General features: G+C 41.2%; 1 protein-coding gene across 10 annotated transcripts in view; it reads right to left on the bottom strand.

The window, feature by feature from the left end:
• The window catches only part of MYH10 (myosin heavy chain 10), a 137602-nt gene that overhangs the window by 52329 nt on the left and 65250 nt on the right, over window positions 1-20023 (bottom strand). For 8 of the 10 annotated variants that reach the window (XM_032618041.1, XM_032618040.1, XM_032618043.1 and 5 more), the window contains 7 exons: window positions 13700-13763; window positions 11895-11993; window positions 9957-10100; window positions 9608-9703; window positions 5088-5206; window positions 4305-4457; window positions 488-661 (listed from right to left, as the gene is read on the bottom strand). In XM_032618041.1, coding sequence (XP_032473932.1) covers window positions 488-661; window positions 4305-4457; window positions 5088-5206; window positions 9608-9703; window positions 9957-10100; window positions 11895-11993; window positions 13700-13763 — 849 coding nt within the window. Of the gene's footprint in view, window positions 1-487; window positions 662-4304; window positions 4458-5087; window positions 5207-9607; window positions 9704-9956; window positions 10101-11894; window positions 11994-12863; window positions 12943-13395; window positions 13764-20023 lie in introns of all 10 variants that reach the window. The other 2 variants (XM_032618049.1, XM_032618050.1) reach the window with 1 other exon arrangement.

Genomic DNA, 20023 nt, shown 5'->3' with positions numbered 1-20023 from the left:
TCTCCATTTTGAAAGGACCCACGATGGAGTCATGACGCCACATCGTTCTACATGCTATAGTTAAATTCCCTATGATTATAAACTCTTACAAGGTTTTGAAAAACCTTCTAAAAAAGCATCTTTGTACTTACGAGGATAAGCTTTAGGTACCCCCCAAAATGGATGTGCAAGACCTGTCTTATTCCCAGCTAGACACGGTGCCCCTTTACCGCCTCGGACGTGTGCCCAGGAGAGCCCCACACCCCCGACACGTGCCGAGCGCTGGAGTCAAGGCAGCTGCCGCCACCACCGCGGCGCCTGCGGGCAGCGAAGGCCCACGTCGGCCAGCGCACGGCCCCACGCGAGGACGGGACACGGCCGTGTAGACTAGAAAATTATCTTAGCACCCATGAGACAGGATAATTCCCGTCTCAGCTGATGGCGAGAGAAAGCTCAAGGCACCGCTTGCGCAGGAGCGGAGAGCCGGGGGGCGGGGAGGGGGTCTTACGGGCCTCTCGATGAGGTCGATGCACGGCTGCAGGTCGAGGCCGAAGTCGATGAAGCTCCACTCGATGCCCTCGCGCTGGTACTCCTCCTGCTCCAGCACGAACATCGTGTGGTTGAAGAGCTGCTGCAGCTTCTCGTTGGTGTAGTTGATGCACAGCTGCTCGAACGAGTTCAGCTGCGGGCGCAGGAGAGCCATGTTCCCAACGCGGGGCGGGGATGGGGGAGGGGTAACGAGTCAGCTGGTTCTCAAAGTCAATCCTCAGGTCTTGACTACCCTACTGAGTCCGTCAGATGACAGTGACTAAACCGAGGGGAGTCTCTACACACACACACACACACACACACACACACACACACACCCCACATTACTGCGAAGCTAAAAGGAGAAAACGACAAACGTAGCGTGCTGAGTATCTACAAATGAAACCATTTTGATTAGCGAATGGTTAATGAAGAGAAATGAATAAACGAGAAAGGAAGTGAGAAAAAGAAGAGAAACAAAGAGACCTGGGAAGGCCAGAGGCCAAGGGGGCAAGCGCGTCTCCGTGAGCTTTGAGGGTCCAGAGGACAGATGGGCTGCGGCCCCCTCTGCTCCTTACTTAGGCCACTGGCTCCAGAGTGAGTTAAGGAAAACAACAGTAGAAACAAATAATAACCTTTTCATCTGTTACAGACATTTCTTTTTCCCTCTCTGTGAAATCTGCCCACTTCTCTATTGTGCTGCTGATGGGATGAAACATGGATGGATGAAGTAACAGGGATAACTTTCTTAAAGCAGTCGCCTTATATGAGAAGTACTCAGCCTTTTCTTCTGCTTCCATGCTGCCCACACAAGTACCATGGGCCCATAAACAACCTCTTTCATTATAAAGTGATCTGTAATTAGGGAAGGTTTAATCAAGCCCCAAATAATAGATTTATAGCCTGAAAAAGCCATTCCAATCTTCCCTGGGAGGTGTCACACTCAGCGTCTTAGAACGAGGTCACGCTAGGGGGGCCAGGGCAGAGTCTGCCGTGTTCAACACCGTATTTCTAGTGACCCACATCAACACCTGCAGACCGCCCGATGGTGCGTGGTTACGTTTATGTGAATGGATTTTGCTCTGCCTTAAGATCATGAGATCTTAGTGCTCTATTTAGCCTGAGCCACTACATGTGATGGTATTTTTCGTTAATGGATTTCTACTTGTCTTCATATTTAAGCTACCAACTGTATTTTAAAATAATCGATTTTTAAATCGGTAACACATGGTATAAAATTTAAAATGTACAGAGAGCTGCGCTGAGAAGTCTCACTCCAGTCACCCACTTGCTCTCCGTAAGCAACCACTGTCACCTATTTCTTGAGATCCTTCCAGAAACAGTCTGTGCGCTCATAAATGTGTGTTACCCTGATTTTTAAAAAAACAACGCATCTTGGAATCTGTAATATAATGCCGCCTCATTCTTTATAATGGGTGCATAGTTCTCTATTGCATGAATATATATCGTAATTAATCAAACCAATCTCCTACGGTGAGCATAAATCTCCTAACAGTGGACATCTTCCATTCTTTTCCGTGACAAATAACACTCACTAAACAATCCTGCATTTTTAGCATCTAAAACATTTCCTTTTTTTTTTTTTTTTTTTTTACTGTCTGTGTATATTCATATGTCAAAACCATACAGCTTTATAATTTTTTATCTCAATATCCTCTTTTCATTTCTTTTTCAGAATTTTACTATCTATACTTTAATAACTTATTTTTCAAATTAGTTTTAGAAGCAGGTTGCCTAGTCCTCCTCTACCCCTTGAAACAGGTTTTAAACAAGTATGTTCACTTTAAAGATAAATTTGGGGGACTTCCCTGGTGGCAGAGTGGTTAAGAATCGGCCTGCCAATGCAGGGGACACGGGTTCAAGCCCTGGTCTGGGAAGATCCCACATGCCGCAGAGCAACTAAGCCCATGCGCCACAACTACTGAGCCCATGCGCCACAACGACTGAAGCCCGTGTGCCTAGAGTCCGTGCTCCACAACAGGAGAAGCCACTGCAATGAGAAGCCTGTGCACCACAACGAAGAGTAAGTAGCCCCTGCTCACTGCAACTAGAGAAAGCCCAAGCACAGCAACAAAGACCCAATGCAGCCAAAAATAAATAGATAAATAAATAAGATAAAATCTACGCTCTTCTTTCTTGATGTTAAAAACATATTTAAAAAAAAAGATGAATTTGGGGAAGATTTACACCTTTACAACGCTGAATTTTCTCATCCAAGAACAAGCTATATTTTTACATTTCTTTAAGTCTTTCATTTTTTCACAGTTGCCCTGTAAAGTTGTCAACTAAATCTTGCCCATTTCTTCTTAGGTATTTCATCTGTTCTTGTTGGCAGCTGGAAGTGGGGGTCTTTTCTTTCACTGTATCTTCTGATTGTTTATACACAGGAAGGCAACATGCAATTTGCACGCAGCCACCTTTCATGGTTTTTCAGTTATTCACAAATCAATACATATTAAAGCAATCTTGGGGCTTCCCTGGTGGTGCAGTGGTTAAGAATCTGCCCACCAAGGCAGGGGACACGGGTTCGGGCCCCGGTCCGGGAAGATCCCACATGCCGCGGAGCAACTAAGCCCGTGCGCCACAACTACTGAGCCTGAGCTCTAGAGCCCTCGAGCCACAACTACTGAAGCCCGCTCACCTAGAGCCCGTGCTCCACAACAAGAGAAGCCACCGCAATGGGAAGCCTGTGCACCACAACAAAGAGGGGCCCCCGCTCGCCGCAACGAAAGAAAGCCGGCGCACAGCAACGAAGAACCGACGCAGCCAAAAATAAATAAATTAAAAAACAAAAAACATATTAAAGCAATCTTTTATAGTGTCAGTGGCAGTTTGGGGGATAAAACTGCTTATACCAGTAACAGTTCAAATTTTATGAGGACAGACTTATATAGTCCAAAGGGGTTCATTTTAAAATAGGACAATTCAGTATCCAACTGGTCAAAGCAGCACAGTGACCCCAAGAAGTATTTAATTCAGTATTTGTGCCTTGCTATACAGTGTCTATCAAAGGAGAGATAAAGATACACATTGTTAGGAGACCAAAATTTTATCAGTGTTTAGCAAAACCACAGCAGGTATGTGACTCCAAACCTTTGATGGATTGATGGTGAGTGTCTGGAGAAATCTAGTCAGACTAGTAGTGAAATATATTGAGATGCACCACCAAATCCTGTGGGTGTATCTTCAGAACAGAGTCCACTGTGTTCCCTCATCTCTTGATCTCACACAGCTGCTCCTGACTCCCGCTCAAGCCAGTGTCATCTGGCCGCCAGGCTACGGCAACGCCATCCTCCACTGGCTCCCAGCTTCTGCTTTTCCATCTCCCACTCCATGTCTCCAGCTCCTCTGCCCCTCTGGTCAGCTACCTCTAGTCCCACTGGCTTTCTAGCAGTTTCTCACATCTGACAAATTCTCTCCCATACAGGACCACTGGACCTACTCTCATTATGCTGGGGCTTCTTCCTGAGGCCGGGGGCTCCTCGTGCTCCACTCTCACTGCTGCAGACACATCTTCCACAGTGGACCCCCCCCACCGCCAGTTCCTTCTATCACAGCCCCCCCCCCCCACTTCATTATCCAAAATTCTGAGAATTTTGGGTTTCTGTCACTCCATGTTTGACTCTCTACTATCAATGGAATGGCAGGGACTGTACCTACTTATCTACCATCATATCCCTGGTGGCTGGCACTGCAGCTGGTACAGAGGGAGCCTTAAGTGTTATTGGTGAAAAGGGTAAACAGAAGGAAGGAAAAGCAGGAGGGGGAAGATATACCTCGAAAATCTCAAATCCAGCGATATCCAGGATTCCAATGAAAGACGCCCCTTGCCGTTTGGTCCTGTCCAGAGCTTTATTGATGCGGTGCACAAGCCAGCGGAAGAGCCGCTCGTACGTAGCTTTTGCCAAAGCTTCTACTGCAAAATCTGCCTGTAATTAGACAACATCAACCTTTTATTCCGGAAACAATCTCAACAAAACACTAACAGCTGTTTGATGGAGGGAGTTTCATGATGTACAGCGCCCCCCAAACCCTAAAAGAGCACTTACTGCTTAATCCTCTCTGAATTTTATACATCAACAGAGGGTATTAGTACAATTAAACGTACACTGGAGATAATCAATGTAGGAAATGGGTGGAGATGCCCAGTAAAAATAAACTCTTCCCTCTGCCCCTGGGGTTCTAGGCGGCGCATCTGCCCAGAGTCCACCAGGAAACGGGTGAATCCGACGCCTGCATTCTTGGCGCTGTCTCCCCTCCCCCCAACAGGGACAAGGGAGCAAGCAGGGCACCCCCCCTGTTGGGCGGGACCCCGAGGTACACGTCCTGGGGAACATGTATGATCCATCTACCTGGGGAAAACTCACGGTGATATTTCAGATTTCCTTTTTTACAAGTCACCTCTAAAAACGTTCTGAGAGAAAGTACTCAATTAGTACCAAGAAACATCCATACAATAGAGCTTCTGTTGATTCGGTTTGTTACGTGCCCATCAGAAGGTCTAACGGCCACGGTTATCATTCAAACAAATGTGTGACAGCAACTGACGTTAAACTTACTTGTTCTTTGGTCTGCGCTTTCTGCACGTAGTCTCGGCCGACCTTGATCCGGGGGGTGAGAATAGCCCGAGTGAACTCCATCACATTCATGCCCAGAAGATGGCAGAGTTTCTGGGCAACTAGAGGGTAAAAGGTCTCCTAAATACTAGGCTTCTACTTACGATCTAGTCACCATATATTCAGTCAACACTGGAAACACCTGAGTAGTTATCAAATTGTATTAAGAAATTAAATACAAGGCATAAGGTTGGGCAAGTTTTAGGTCTGATGAGAACTACCTTCATCCTTTCAAATTAATAATACTCATCCTTAGGCTACATAAGAGAAGATTAGTCAGCAATTACTTACTCTGGGTAACTTAATGCAAGTTACTAAGTCTTAGAACCCATGGATAATGCACAGAATGAGAAAAACGGTGTTTAAAACAGTTTAAATCATCATGTTACCAAGACAACTAATCATGCCCATATAGTGATCCTAATAATAGTTTAGTAGGCAAGAGACCTAAAGGTTATTAAAATTATTTGATTCCTCGGCTCACATAGAAAGCCGCTAATTTTGTTACTGTTGATTCTCACCAGCATTAGGGCACCCACCTCAGCAGAAGTTCACTGTCTAATGTCACTAAGGTCCAACAAGTGTTCCAATTATTACAATAAATGTCTGATTAAGTGTTAAAATAACAATAAAATTCTATAAGGGTAAGTACATTTTAAATCACGTTAGAAGCATAACCAAGTTCCTTCTCAAAGGCGCACTGCGGGCTTCCCTGGTTGAGAGTCCGCCTGCCGGTGCAGGGGACTCGGGTTCGTGCCCCGGTCCGGGAAGATCCCACATGCCGCGGAGCGGCTGGGCCCGTGAGCCATGGCCGCTGAGCCTGCGCGTCCGGCGCCTGTGCTCCGCAACGGGAGAGGTCACAACAGTGAGAGGCCCGCATACCGCAAAAACAAACAAACAAAAAAAACAAACAAAGACGCACTGCATCCTACCCCCCTGTGATCCAGGTGAACCGTTGGAAACCTAGCAGCACCCTGGGTGGGCAGGGCAGGCCGTGCCTCAGCGAGCACTTCCTCTGGTTTGTGACTCTTCTCGCCAGCTTTTACCAGCTGCCCTCCTCAAGCCCTACGTCCTGCCTCCTTTTAGTTAACCTACATATGTGTGCTTGTGTGCACGTATTGAATGGGAAGTTGAAAAATACAAAGCAGCAAAAGGAAATTGCCTACACTCTCTTGCTTTATCACAATAAACATCATTTTAGCAGTGAAAAAACGGACTTTAGAGTGTGGTTATACCTTGGCTTACTTTCCTCTACCAGGAAAACAAGTTCCCTTACAATTGCATCACATTTTCTACTTCTAAGCCTTATTACCCTCTTATTTGCCATTTATGCTTTTTTAAAAGAGTCATACTCAATCTAAAAGGTAGTGATTTGCCAATATTGCTCTGAAGGCCACTCCAGGGAGGCGCACGTAAATGTTTCAGCATCACCGGCAACGGAACCATTCACCCTGATTGCACCCCGTGGTCATTTAACATGTGCCTCCGGCCTCTGTTCTCCTGCAGATAGGTGGTTAGATCTGGCAGTCTTTTTCTGGTTTCCCCTTTTGTTTTTGAAGCAGCAATAATGACCCTAATTTCCCAGCTCTCGCTTGGTCTGTCTGTGATTGTTTTTTTCAGATTCTATCTGGTTTCAAAGTGCCTTATAGCCAAAGCCCAATAATCAAAACGTGCTCTTCCTTTTGGTTCGTTATTATGTTTGTGATAAATTTCTGTGATTAAATGTATTTTTTTCTTTTGAATTTGTGGTGCTCTGGTACTACTGGTTAACAGCCATTTGCTATATTTACCTTATTCATGGGGCGGGGAGTGGATAAGGAGGAATGCGCTGTAGAGATTCGTATGTTTAATAAAGATAATTTTACTTTTAGTACTATAGACAATAGTAGAGAATAAGTCTTTTATAAGAAATGCCAGTTTGGTACCAACATGTAAACATGCCATGGGAAATTAATGTATAATAACATATTAATAACCCGATGAAATACGCCAGTCACAAAAGACAAATACTGAATGATTCCACTTCTACGAGGTGCCTAGACTAGTCAAATTCATAGAAACAAACTAGAATGGTGGTTGCCAGGGGCTGGGGGAGGGGGAAATGGGGAGTTGTTTTAGAGTTTAAGTTTGCAAGATGAATTCTGGAGACTGATCGCATAATGATGCGAAAATACATTACTGAACTGTACACTTTAAAAATGGTCAAAATAAATTTTGCTATGTGTAATTTTATCACAATTAAAAAATTTTTAAATATCGATAACCTGAAAAACTCTGTAAGAGAAAGAAATATCACCAATACTAAAAGAAGTCCAAGTGTATATGCTCATTTCAGGCCCTTATTTTTTGACCCTGAGTCAAGCATCAGACTGAAATATTTACAAATGAAGTATCTGGGATTTGCTTTGAAATAATCCAGAAAAAGGGAAGTGAGAGGTGGTATGAATGAAACACAACAGGCCGTGAGTTGGTGACTGTCTACGGCAGGTGACGAGAATGTGGGGAGTTCTTTACACTCTCCTATTACATGTTTAAATTTTACTGTAATTAAAAAGTACAAACTCTTACACACTGCAACACAGCAAGTGTTAATTAACCACCACTACCTGATATAGGTAATAATTTGAGAAAAATTATTTATAGAGTTGTAATTTTTTAAAGCTTCTCATACAATTAGAAAGAGATTTATTTTACTTTCATTACTGGTGATGTAGTGAACAGCAATGAAGCAATGACACTGGAGCCATTTTAGTTGTTTTTTTTTTTTTAAAAAAAAACAGTTGTTCTGTAAAAGAAGCAGGAAAAAAGGAAAAAGGAGGGAAGGATGGAAAGAAAGAAAAATAAAGTTAGAAAGAGATAAAGGAAAGAAGAAAGGAAGAAAAGAAAGAAGGAAAAGAATAGAGAAAAAACAAAGAGAGGGAAAGCCTTGCCATCATGAGACATTTCCAGATTTTCAGGGAAATTTTCAAATGCCATAGTCTATAAAATCGTATGAGAAAGTAACAAATCAAGGGCATTAAAAAAAACAAGGAAAACAAAATCAACCATTATAAGCTAAAAGTTATCTTAAAATAACAAGTAGAGGACTTCCCTGGTGGCGCATTGGTTAAGAATCTGCCTGCCAACGCGGGGGACACGGGTTCGCGCCCTGGTCCAGAAAGATCCCACATGCTGCGGAGCAACTAAGCCTGTGTGCCACAACTACGGAGACTGCACTCTAGAGCCCGCGAGCCACAACTACTGAGCCCACGTGCCACAACTACTGAAGCCTGTGCGCCTAGAGCCCGTGCTCCACAAGAGAAGCCACTGCAAGGAGAAGCCCGCACACCACAATGAAGAGCAGCCCCCACTCGCTGCAACTAGAGAAAGCCTGTGTGCAGCAACGAAGACCCAACGCAGTCAAATAAATAAATAAATATTTTTTAAAGGTTAAAAAAAATAACAAGTAGAAAACCTATCACATTATATTTTAAAAAGTAGAAACACACTTGGCTGCCTTGACTTTCAGAAGGGTGACCTGATTCTCTTCTACCTCTAGGTCAAGATCTCCAAGCCAAGTTACACTAATACATTTCTTGTTCTAAATCTTAAACTGCTCGATTTTAAGTCTTACTTAACCACGTGAAAGCTATATGGAAGAAGCTGGCCCAAACGTCAATCAAAATACTTTGACTGAATGATATAGTTCATGATCCTGGAAATCTAAAGATTTAGGATGAGGTGCAGGGGCTTTGTCAGGAAATGGTGGTGATGAGGTATCAGGAGACGGACAGGTCCCTTAAAAGGGTTACACAGAATTAAATTAATATTGGTTACAACAAAGAAGGCCGATTTCCAGGGCAGAGACTGTGATGCATGTCAGCCTTCACTGGCCACGGTGGATCCTGTGAGGCAGGATAACGTCCCCGGGTGATCAAGCATTGGAGTCAATACACTGATTCCTCCGTTTTCTTTTTGTCTCCAGACCTTCAGAAGCAGACCCCACAAGGCTTGCAAACACATTTTATGATTCACAAACTTCTGTCCTCGACCAGTGCGAATTTCAATCCATTTTCGATATTTAAAAGCTTGAAGATTTCATATTAAAATCTAGGTTTCCACCTTTCTTCGAAAAATCAATTCTAGTTGGCAGCCCTGGGCCTATACTGCTGCCAAGGAGAAAACTGGCTATAGAACCTAGCAGCTGCAGCTCCGTTTCAGGTGAGCCCTGTGGTCTCTGCAGCCTGTGCCCCCTTCCACCCCCCAGTCCTAATGCCCCATGGCTAAGGCAGAGTCTCCACTGCCACGTCTCACCCTGCACCCCATTCTCTTCCCTCCTTTATGGAATCAGAGTGACCCTTACTCCTAGGCACGTGGAGTCTCATGGGAAACACTTCAGGAGGGCTTTTATGCTTGCGTTGTAACATGTTTTTGGAGAACACGACAACAGACCACGGAAATAAAATCAGTATTCATCAATTTACCTGTATTCTCCGGCATGGAAGCTTGATCAGTGTTTCGCTCCTTTTTGAAAGAAATATTTCCGAACTGTAGCACTGAAGATACCACTTTAAGCATTGCTTTATGTTGATATAAAAAGAAAAGAATTAATTAAGATACTGCATCAAAATGTAGCAGAGACATATTCTAACTTATTTTGTGCTAAAAATGAGCTATACAAAATTTTTCAGTAAGACAAATCTTAGGATTTCATAAAATTACAGGCAGTTCCCATTAGTTTCTCAATCATTTTCTAGTTCAGGTAATTTACCCCCAATTTATAAGTCTTATGAAAATTGAGCATCAGAATCTTATGAGAGAAATCACACATACACAGAATCTCTTCGTGGGAGAAGCCCATTATATGCATTGCTTCCATCGTCTCTTGAAAGTTGTCTTTGTCTTGCTGTCCCGGAATAGGAATATAGCCGTTGGAGAGAAATCTGTAGTTATTAAATCCTTCAAGGAGCAAATCAGCTGAAAGAAAACGTAACAGAATACAACGTAATAAATAGTCAGCAACAGACTCAAGCACATCCCCACCTTCCAACTGCACCCACACGGCAGAAAAACATGCAACCCATCACCACCACGTACTTCTTCTTTCTTTATATGCTCATGTTAAATACACAGACATAAGACAGTTTTCCATTGTCTGTACAATGAAGGAAAACGATGATGTAAACAACAAACATCTAAACAGGGGCTCTGGGGAACAGCGGTTTGTATATTATATTTGAAATCAGAAAGCTGGGGTACGATAACCTTCCAGATAACTCAACTTGATTTTCAGATTTAAATATTTTAGGCATCTTTTGAGGGAAAGCTTTCAAACCCATATTCTATGTTCCTATATTAGCAAGGAGTTTATAGCAAACACCATGAGGTCAATGTGAAGACTGCATGGGCTTAGATAAAGACTTGGATATGGAAGGTGTAGAATATGGACCAGGCAAATGCTGAGCCCAGACAATGCCTTGAAACTGTTTCTCCAAGTCAGTCTGTTTAGTGGTACATTGCCTCTGAGAGTGATGTCTGACACAGTAATAGTCTGACAGGGTATTATAACGGATACTCCCACTGACTCTATACTTCAGGGTCCATGAGTTAGAGAGAACTCAACCGACTCCTTCAAGAAACGTGTTCTTAAGAGCAGAAGGACGTTCTCAGGAGCACTCAGAATAGTAAAACAGGTTGTCATCCCTTCAGCAGATGTTATCACGTGCTCCTAGCTTTCCGTGGAACTGGCTCTGCCGCAGAGGATTTCTCCCGATCACCCCCATCCCTTAAGTCTTATTTACATCACACTGAGCTTCTACTGGGTATTGCTTGCTTGCTTTTTTTCTTTTTAAATCTCCTTCTTTTAACAGTTTTGTCTTTTTTTTTTTTTTTTTTTGATTTACTATTACTTCAGAATGCCTGCCAGTCTGAAAGCCTGAGGGTTTCCTTCCCTTCAGCGTTACCTAACGGGATAATCTTGAATTTTTAGTCTCTCCCTGTCAATTACTCTATTTACTTGCTGCTTATTATTATTTTTTTTTTTCCTCTGCAGGTCTTTCTTTAACTGATTTCTGGGTTTAACGCTTCCACAGATGACCTATGGTTAACAAAAGCCTAGACCCCAGATGAGAAGAGTATTACTGGCTTTTATATGTCTGTTGTGATATCTAAATAATATACATACTAATTCTAGAGAAGCAGCGTGGACTTTGAAACTCAGAAGAAACTGGAAAGTTGTGTACCTTCTCCTCTCCCTCCTGACCCAGCAAAACTCTGACCCAGAACAGAATTTACTTTTTTACCCTGTCCAACCCTAAACTTGTGATTCACAAAATAAATAAATAAAAATCCGCACAGGTTCTTTCTAGTACTACTGGAAGCGTAACACATATTCAGTTGTAAATCTAGGAATATACATATTTATCCCAGTTAATTTTATTAAGTAAATTTATTTTCTCTTACTTTTGTATTTATAAACTTTGAAATGGAATGTGTATGAAAACACATCATTTGTCTTCTAATTTAAAATTATTTTAAAAGAAAAGAAACAAAAGTACAAAAGATAATATAACACCACCCATATGCTTGCCACTTAAAGTACTGATCCCATGGCTTGGAAGTTCAACATCATTTTCGTAATTTAACCAGCTAGAATTCTGGTGTATGTGTATAAATCTGTTTCCCAAAACTGTTCTCTTTCTCAAAAAAAATTTTTAATATTAAAAAAGATACTCAGCTGAATATAAAATAGTAAAAAACTTTGTAACTTACACTTCAGATGTTCTCCTGCTCCAGATAACAATTGGTAAAAGATATGAAAAGTACGTTCATCTTTTGCTTGACGAACAGCACGAGATTTTTCCAGAAGGTCTGAGCAAAGGAGGTTAAGGGTGACACTGAAGGCAGGAAAAGCCTTTTAACATCAGAATTACTATCACAACTTCACAAATAAGAAAACCAAGGTACAAAGAAATTACTCAAAATAACACAGCTGGGACTTCCCCGGTGGAGCAGTGGTTAAGAGTCTGCCTGCCAACGCAGGGGACACAGGTTCAATCCCTGGTCCAGGAAGATCCCACGTACCGCGGAGCAACTAAGCCCATGCGCCACAACTACTAAGCCTGTGCTCTAGAGCCCGTGAGCCACAACTACTGAGCCCGCCTGCCACAACTACTGAAGCCCGTGCGCCTAGAGCCCGTGCTCCGCAGCAAGAGAAGCCACCGCAATGAGAAGCCCGCGCACCGCAACAAAGAGCCTGTGAGCAGCAACGAAGACCCAACGCAGCCAAAAATAAATAAACAAATAAATAATAAAAATGCGAAGCATTGTATGTAGAAAAACTTAAAAAAAAAAACCCACCAGCTAATAAGTGGTAGAGGTACAAATCAAAACTTTGTTGAACTCCAAGATTCACGTGCATAACTCCTGTCCTACCCCCCTGAGTCCCCACTCAGCACCTGCACGTCACAACACCACGCCTCCGCCTGGGTATCAGGACGTACATCTGGGGCCTGCTTGGGTTCTCTGTCCATGGGGCCTTGATGCTCCCAGCCTGTCTCTGGGTTGAAAGCCACACTGGACTCTCAGAGTCTCAGTTTCACTGCTTTGGGAGAGGACTGCCTCCTCTGAAGTAAACCTTCCCAGGGGCCACCAACGTGAATTATGTGGGTGCCACACAGCCTGATTTTAAATCAGACTATCCCAAACACATCCTCCACATTCGGCGAAAAGTACACTCACATGAACGATGCTCCCCGGTATGAAGAAACTCTAGCTCCATTCGCCTGTCATTTTCAAGTGCTTCTTGTGTTTTCTGGCTCTGAGCATATTTAGAGACATAAAACACAGTTCTGAATTAACAGGAAAAGTTTGATTTATCCCTCACCTGAGGGATAGAAGCAGTGTATTTCTATCACTAAAGAGTAGTTAACAAGTATCAGAGGATTGTCACCTGTATCTTTCCTAACGGGCACATTATCATTCAGAATCACTTCTAATTTATTATCTCTTAAATCAAATTAATTCTTTATATATCTATCATTCTTTAAGGTCATTCTATGCATGCGACATTTCTTAAGACTAGTCTATGTATTTGACTTTTTTTTGCCTCTAGTTTTATTCTGCTTAACACTAACTGAAACTACTTCAGCTCTGTACATCAATAAGGTTTGTTTTGGTGGGACATGCTCATCTCACTAGTATCAGAAGTAGATGGTAAAAAATGGGCTAACGCAGCAGTAACTGAAGATGTTTTCAACGTATCGGTATTCACCTAAACGTCCTTACAGCACACAAACACTTCCTGGGTCGATGTACAGGTACCCTCACCTCAGTGGGACTCTCCACTTCCCCAGCCATGTGACCAGATCATGACCTGGTGTTAAAAACAAACAACAACAAAATACCACTTTGGAGTTCATATTCTGAAGTTGAAGGTATGTGAACAAGTCACAATCTCTCTGGGCTAAAGTTTTATCATCTGGATAATGGGAGAGGTACCACAGAGGGTTGCCACGAGGCCATAGGAAGATTAAATCATTCTCTATTTCGAATAATGTGATTATGAAAAAGGATACATGTTTCAATGTTGGCCCCAACGATATAGCCAGTTACGTCAAAGTTGATCCGAATAAACTTGCCCTGAAAATAAATCACAAAGAGAAAACTGAAAATAAATTAAGGACACAGGAGATCTGAACACTATAATAAAACAATAAGCCAAAGTACCCTGTCATGTATCCATGAATTGCTTACAAAAGCGGATCTTACATATTGCCCCAAATAAAAAGAAAAAGCCTCAATACATTTTTTTTAAAATGTAGGGTTAGGATAGGTTACTCTCCTTGACGTAATAAAAATGAAACCCTAACCATCTAGAACTTTTTAAAAGTTCTTCTAAATAATCTGAAAGATTTTAATAGCTTTAAAGGAACACTATGCCCAGCCCTATAATGCTAGACTTGAAAAAAGTAAATAATATAGATGACTTCCTAAGAAAACAGAAATCCATTCAGGAAAACAAGAGAAAACTTGAACCGACCATAATCATAGAAAATAATAAAATATAATTACTCCTTTAAAAATGATGGATTGGTCTTAAATAGTTTTGCAAATTCCTAGGGAATATTTGATTGCTTTACTACATAACTGTTTCAGGGAAACAGAAAACAGTGATTCTTTCATAATTCATTTTATAAAGTTACCATAACACTGAATACCCAAACTGGTAAAGATATCATAAAAAAGGGAGAGCAATATAAAAGCAAATATCTTACTTATAAATACTGATATAAAAGGCCAAATTAAATACTTTGCAAAATAAAGGAACATAATAATGATAAAAAATTCCAGGACTGCTAAGGACTGATACTGGTAAACATACTACTGTTATTCAGCAAATGAAAAGGCAAGGGATTGGAAGGCTTTCTTTATAGAAGTGGACAGGCAGATTCTAAAATTTAAGGGAAATGAAAAAGATCTAGAAAAGTCACAACAATTCTGAGAAAGAGGACCAGAGCTTGAGAACGTGCACTACTGGATTTCAAGAAGCTATAAAATTATTAAGACACTGTGGTATTGATTAAAGGACAGAGATACAGAACAATGGAGCAGAGTCCAGAAATAGACCACGCACATTCGGTCAATTCATCTTTGACAAAGGTGCCGAGGTAATTTAACAGGGAAAGGACCAGTCCTTTCAACAAGTGGTGCTTGAAAAATATGCAAAATGAAACAAAAAGAACCTAGACCCTTACCCCACACCATATACAAAAATTAACTCAAAATAGATCACAGGGCTTCCCTGGTGGCGCAGTGGTTGAGAATCTGCCTGCCAGTGCAGGGGACACGGGTTCGAGCCCCGGTCCGGGAAGATCCCACATGCCACGGAGCAGCTAAGCTCTTCATTTCTACACCGTCTACTTCCTTCCAATCACTTTCACATACAATTCTGCCTTCAGCATTTGTCCCTTTACAAACCATACTGCATAAATGCTGATCCACAAACATTACACAAGATGAAAGAACACTGTCACATGGCCGTTTAGTAAAACCAGCGGTCCAGATTCTTCTTACAAAATTCTGAGTTAGGAAATCCTTCCTGTTGAATGACTATAACTGGATGCCAATGACACATTTCCTTCTTGTCTTTAGAAACAGATTGTTCTTGAGTTTGAGAAAATTCAAGGCTACACCATTTGAAGACTCAACCTGAGACAGAACCAATTTCACTGTCATCAGAGTCTACAACGCTGCCTGTCTCTTTGCATTCATCTTCGGATTCATCTATTATTTGTGAAATGTGTTCCTCTGTCACTTTACCGCTCTTTGTCGTTAAGGTGAAAACTTCTGATTTTTTCAATTACGTTCACTGAAATCTAAAATCAGACTACAAAAAAGCTGTCTGTAGCATTCTTTCATACCTTCTTGAAAGATAATGCAATTCTTTGGGCAATACAATAAGCAAACGAAAGGATGATGCAACAGTCACTGTTACAGCCTCCTTCTAGGCAATTCCATTAGTCTTATTATTTTAGTCTTTTTTTTTTTTTAAATAAATAAATAATTTATTTATTTATTGGCTGCGTTGGGTCTTCATTGCTGCGCACGGGCTTTCTCTAGTTGCGGCAAGCGGGGGTTACTCTTTGTTGCGGTGCCTGGGCTTCTCATGGCGGTAGCTTCTCTTGCTGCGGAGCACGGGCTCTAGGCGCACCCGTGGGCTCAGTAGTTGCGGCACGTGGGCTCAGTAGTTCTGGCTTGTGGGCTCTACAGTGCAGGCTCAGTAGCTGTGGCACACAGGCTTAGCCGCTCCACGGCATGTGGGATCCTCCTGGACCAGGGCTCGAACCCGTGTCCCCTGTGTTGGCAGGTGGATTCTTAACCACTGTGCCACCAGGGAAGCCCCTATTTTAGTCTTTTTAAACACTGTTGGGAATAACTGATGAGTAATGATGAATCAATTCCAAGGATGATGAAATAGCAAAATGTTACAAAATACAGAAAAAAATAAGATCACTAAAACCCTTAATTTTTCTTAGATTTATAAAACAGCCCAAAGGACTCATATGGTAATTATGAGAGAAAATGAGTTTTATGGTATTTTTAAAATAAGTCATTTTTGTTCTTGTTTTGTGGAAGACCCTTAAGAAACAATAAAGTTCAAAACTATCAGTCCTTACAAATCATTAGAACTGCTCAAAAAAAAACCTCAAAAACTAAAATCAGGTCCTGATGTTATAATGAGGACTAAAATTCTTTCCAAATTTTAAACAGCTGTATCATCTATACACTATTTCATTAATAAAAAATTACTATTTTAAGAGAGAGTAGTCAAGACAATGTTATTACTTCAAAGCTGCAAAGATTACACTGCCAACACAACTGCTCAAACAGATACTTTTTCAAACTTCTCACTTTAACCCTGCAGAAGGGTTAATCAAAATCATATCATTTCACCTAATTCTTACTGAATATTTCACTTAAAAATTCATTATATAGTAATAAAAACGTTCAGCTTTCAATAACTTGTCTAATTTATTATGTATTTATCTACATGCTGTTTAAGCTTTCAACTTCTTATACTACTTCCTATTCCCTTTTCTTTACCACTCTACATTAGAAGTTCAAAATTCATTAAACAAAAGAAATTCTTTATTTGGGCAAAAGGACAAAGTTATCACACTGGTAATGTTGAACTCTAATAAATTTTTAAATTGAACACTGTCCATTTTATATTTGGTGAACTTATTTTTCCTTTACTTCATGAGAAAATAATAAACTAAAAAAGGAAGTTAGATTCAAAGGAGAAAAAAAAACAAACTAAAGTTTTTTAGTTCTTCTGAACTAAAAACACGGGCTTCTGAACAGGTAACCTAAAAAGAAATGTCCCCAAATAATTTAGACATGTGATCACTTACCTGGATAAACAAAGTCACCAACATACAACATCTAATTTGCTCATCAGTTCCCTAGCCAAATCGGTTCCCTTTCCTTTTTATAACTGGCATCCGTAGTTGCTCTAACTATTACAGCTAGTGCCAGAGAAATATCTTTCGGCTAAAGGAAAAGCGCCAGGCAAAAAACTAATGAAAAAAGAGGATGGAATGAGAAAGCCTACATGTGGGAGAAGGCAGAGTGGACTGGGGGTGTCCCTCTGGCCCTGTCCTGACCCCAAAAGAAACCAGTAACTGTGAAAACAACCTACTCAGTAACTAATAAATCTTGGTTCTATTTTTAAAACACTTTAACAAAACAAAAAAAAACCTTATAAAGTTGAAAATTATCAACTCTCTATGCTAAGTGATACTCACGTTCAGCTATTTTACGAGATCTACCCAAGTATCGATACTCTGACAATAGAAAAAAGCAAAATTTCTGAACCAAAAGGAAATACTTTACTGAATATCCCCCAAATGGTCTAGGATTTAAATATTTCCCTTCATGTTGAACATCCTGGCAAATTAGGTAAGAGGCAGGCCAAGGGATGTGAAATCACTTCAGTGTTAGTCTTGGGGTGGGGTCAGGGGAGAAAATAAAATATATAGGTTGAAAAGCTTTTCCGTCACATACATAATACATACTCTTTCAGAATTAACGTTTTTATTAACATACAAATCTAAAGTGGAAAAGAAGCAGTTTTACTTTTAAATGGGTTGGGTCCTCTCATCTTTTAGACATGATGTGAAGAAACTTGGGGTGAAGATGCCCACACTGTATTTGATTCCCATATAGGTCAGATTATGGTACTCAGAATATTCAACCAGGATTTCGCCAATAAAAACAAAAACAAAGGAAAAGCAAAAAATAGGACAAGTACATTATGTGTTAATGATAGAGGATGCATTTTGATGCCATGCACATTGCTTCCCAATCCAAGGACAACTAAGACAGCATGTTACTGCAAGAGTCTGAACAGCAAAGATGGCTAGAATCCTCTCTCTTATGTAAAACAGAAACTAAAGAATTTCACTCAAAAGGTGCAATAGGACAACTTGGATATTTTGATACTGTCAAGAAAATAAGAAAATCATCTTACTTAAAGAATTTTATTCCTTCTGAATCGACACTGACTTTCTGGAACTTTTTCGGTGGGTGGTTAAGACGTATCCATAGTTATTAACTCTAGAGGGTTAGCAACTTACTGCAGGGACAATGCAGGTTTGTTTCATGCTCTGAAAATACTTTCCCCCTTCCTAATTTGGTATTTAAAGTTGTCATAAGATCTGTAATTTACCTGAAAACATGTTAGTATAGATAGCGTGCTATGGACGTGTATTAGTTTGCTCCAGGTATAGATAGCGTGCTATGGACGTGTATTAGTTTGCTCCAAGGTATAGATAGATAGGCGTGCTATGGACGTGTATTAGTTTGCTCCAGGTATAGATAGCGTGCTATGGACGGGTATTAGTTTGCTCCAGGTACAGATAGCGTGCTATGGACGGGTATTAGTTTGCTCCAGGTATAGATAGCGTGCTATGGACGTGTATTAGTTTTGCTCCAGGAAATATCTCCACTCTGGAGGCAGCTATTTGCCCTAAATGGGAAAACCCATTCGGGAAGTAATTAGTTAGGATTTAATCCCAAGGCCAGATGGCTATTGTAAATGCTTCAACTATCTTAATCTCCAGATTACACCAGAAGCTTTGTTAATTAGTAAAATGAGTTTTCTTGTGAACTAAGTGGCCCTGTTACTTAGTGTAACGGATGTTAAGAAATTCCTGGGGAAAAATGAGTGACATTAATAGCCATGGACTGATTGGAAATATACAGACGTCCGCCAGCCAGTCTGGTGTGGGCCGGGTGTCAAGGCTGCAGCGAGCCCCAGGGGCTGCAGGGTTGGGAGGGCAGCCGTGGATCTGGAGGATGGGGGTTGCGTGGTGCAGACCACGTTCTGTGTCTGATACTGTCACATTTGCCTCGGTAAATCTTTACAGAAAGGCTCAGTGAGACAACACAAGACAGAGCAGCAACTGCGTTCGATTTACCCACAAAATTGATTTTGGTGCCTGCTCGGATAATACACGTGAGGGCGCAGAATTCTGACTCACTTTCATTGTAACCTGGTAGCCAAGGGGTAAGGAGGCACCTGGAGGCTTTATCTAGCTTCAAAAATTAGAGGCTAATTAGCTACCACAAGGTACATAAAACGGAACTGCCAAATTGGCTTAAATCTTTGCAAAGGAAAAAAAAAATAGAAGAAATAAAGGAAAAGATTTGTGCAGATATGGAAAGTGATCCCTACTAAAACTTTCTAAGATGAGATGTATCTGCTGATACAATCATTTTGAAACTGAACTCCGTTTCTAAAGTTTCATTACAAGACATTCATTTTACATAAATCTCCTCCATCTGGAACGCATTTCACTTGTCCATAAACAGAGAGCTGGACTAATTGTGAACGATTATTTTCATAAGGGCAATGCTCTCCTAAAGAATCCCCTTCAATACAAACCATGAGCTAGTCACCCTTGAAAGAAAAGATATTCTTCAGGAAAGTACTTGTCTATATCAGATCAAAGAAATGGAAACAAGTGGATTCTAAAATTTACAGACTTTATAGTTTCTAATATTTTCACTGCAGGCATGTGGCTTGTAAGTAATGACCACACGGAATTCCACTGTATACACAACTCATCTTCTAACGTCACGTCACTCTTTCGGTCTGACGTCCAACCCCAATCCCAGCCCCAACCCCAGGCTGGCCTGGCTGTGGGGCCAGCAGCTCCCACGCACCTTCTGCCCACACTTCTAAAACTGGGGCATACGCACTATGGAAAGCAGGGTGGAGGTTCCTTAAAAAGGTAAAAATAGTTACCATATGATCCAGCAATTCCACTCCTGGGTATATATACGGAAAAGACGAAAACTCTAGTTTGAAAAGATACGTGCACCCCAATGTTCAC

Source organism: Phocoena sinus, chromosome 20, assembly GCF_008692025.1.
Source record: "Phocoena sinus isolate mPhoSin1 chromosome 20, mPhoSin1.pri, whole genome shotgun sequence".
Classification (NCBI taxonomy): Eukaryota; Metazoa; Chordata; class Mammalia; order Artiodactyla; family Phocoenidae; genus Phocoena; species Phocoena sinus.
Note: the sequence above shows the minus strand (reverse complement) of the source record. Positions and strands in the feature narration are given on the sequence as shown.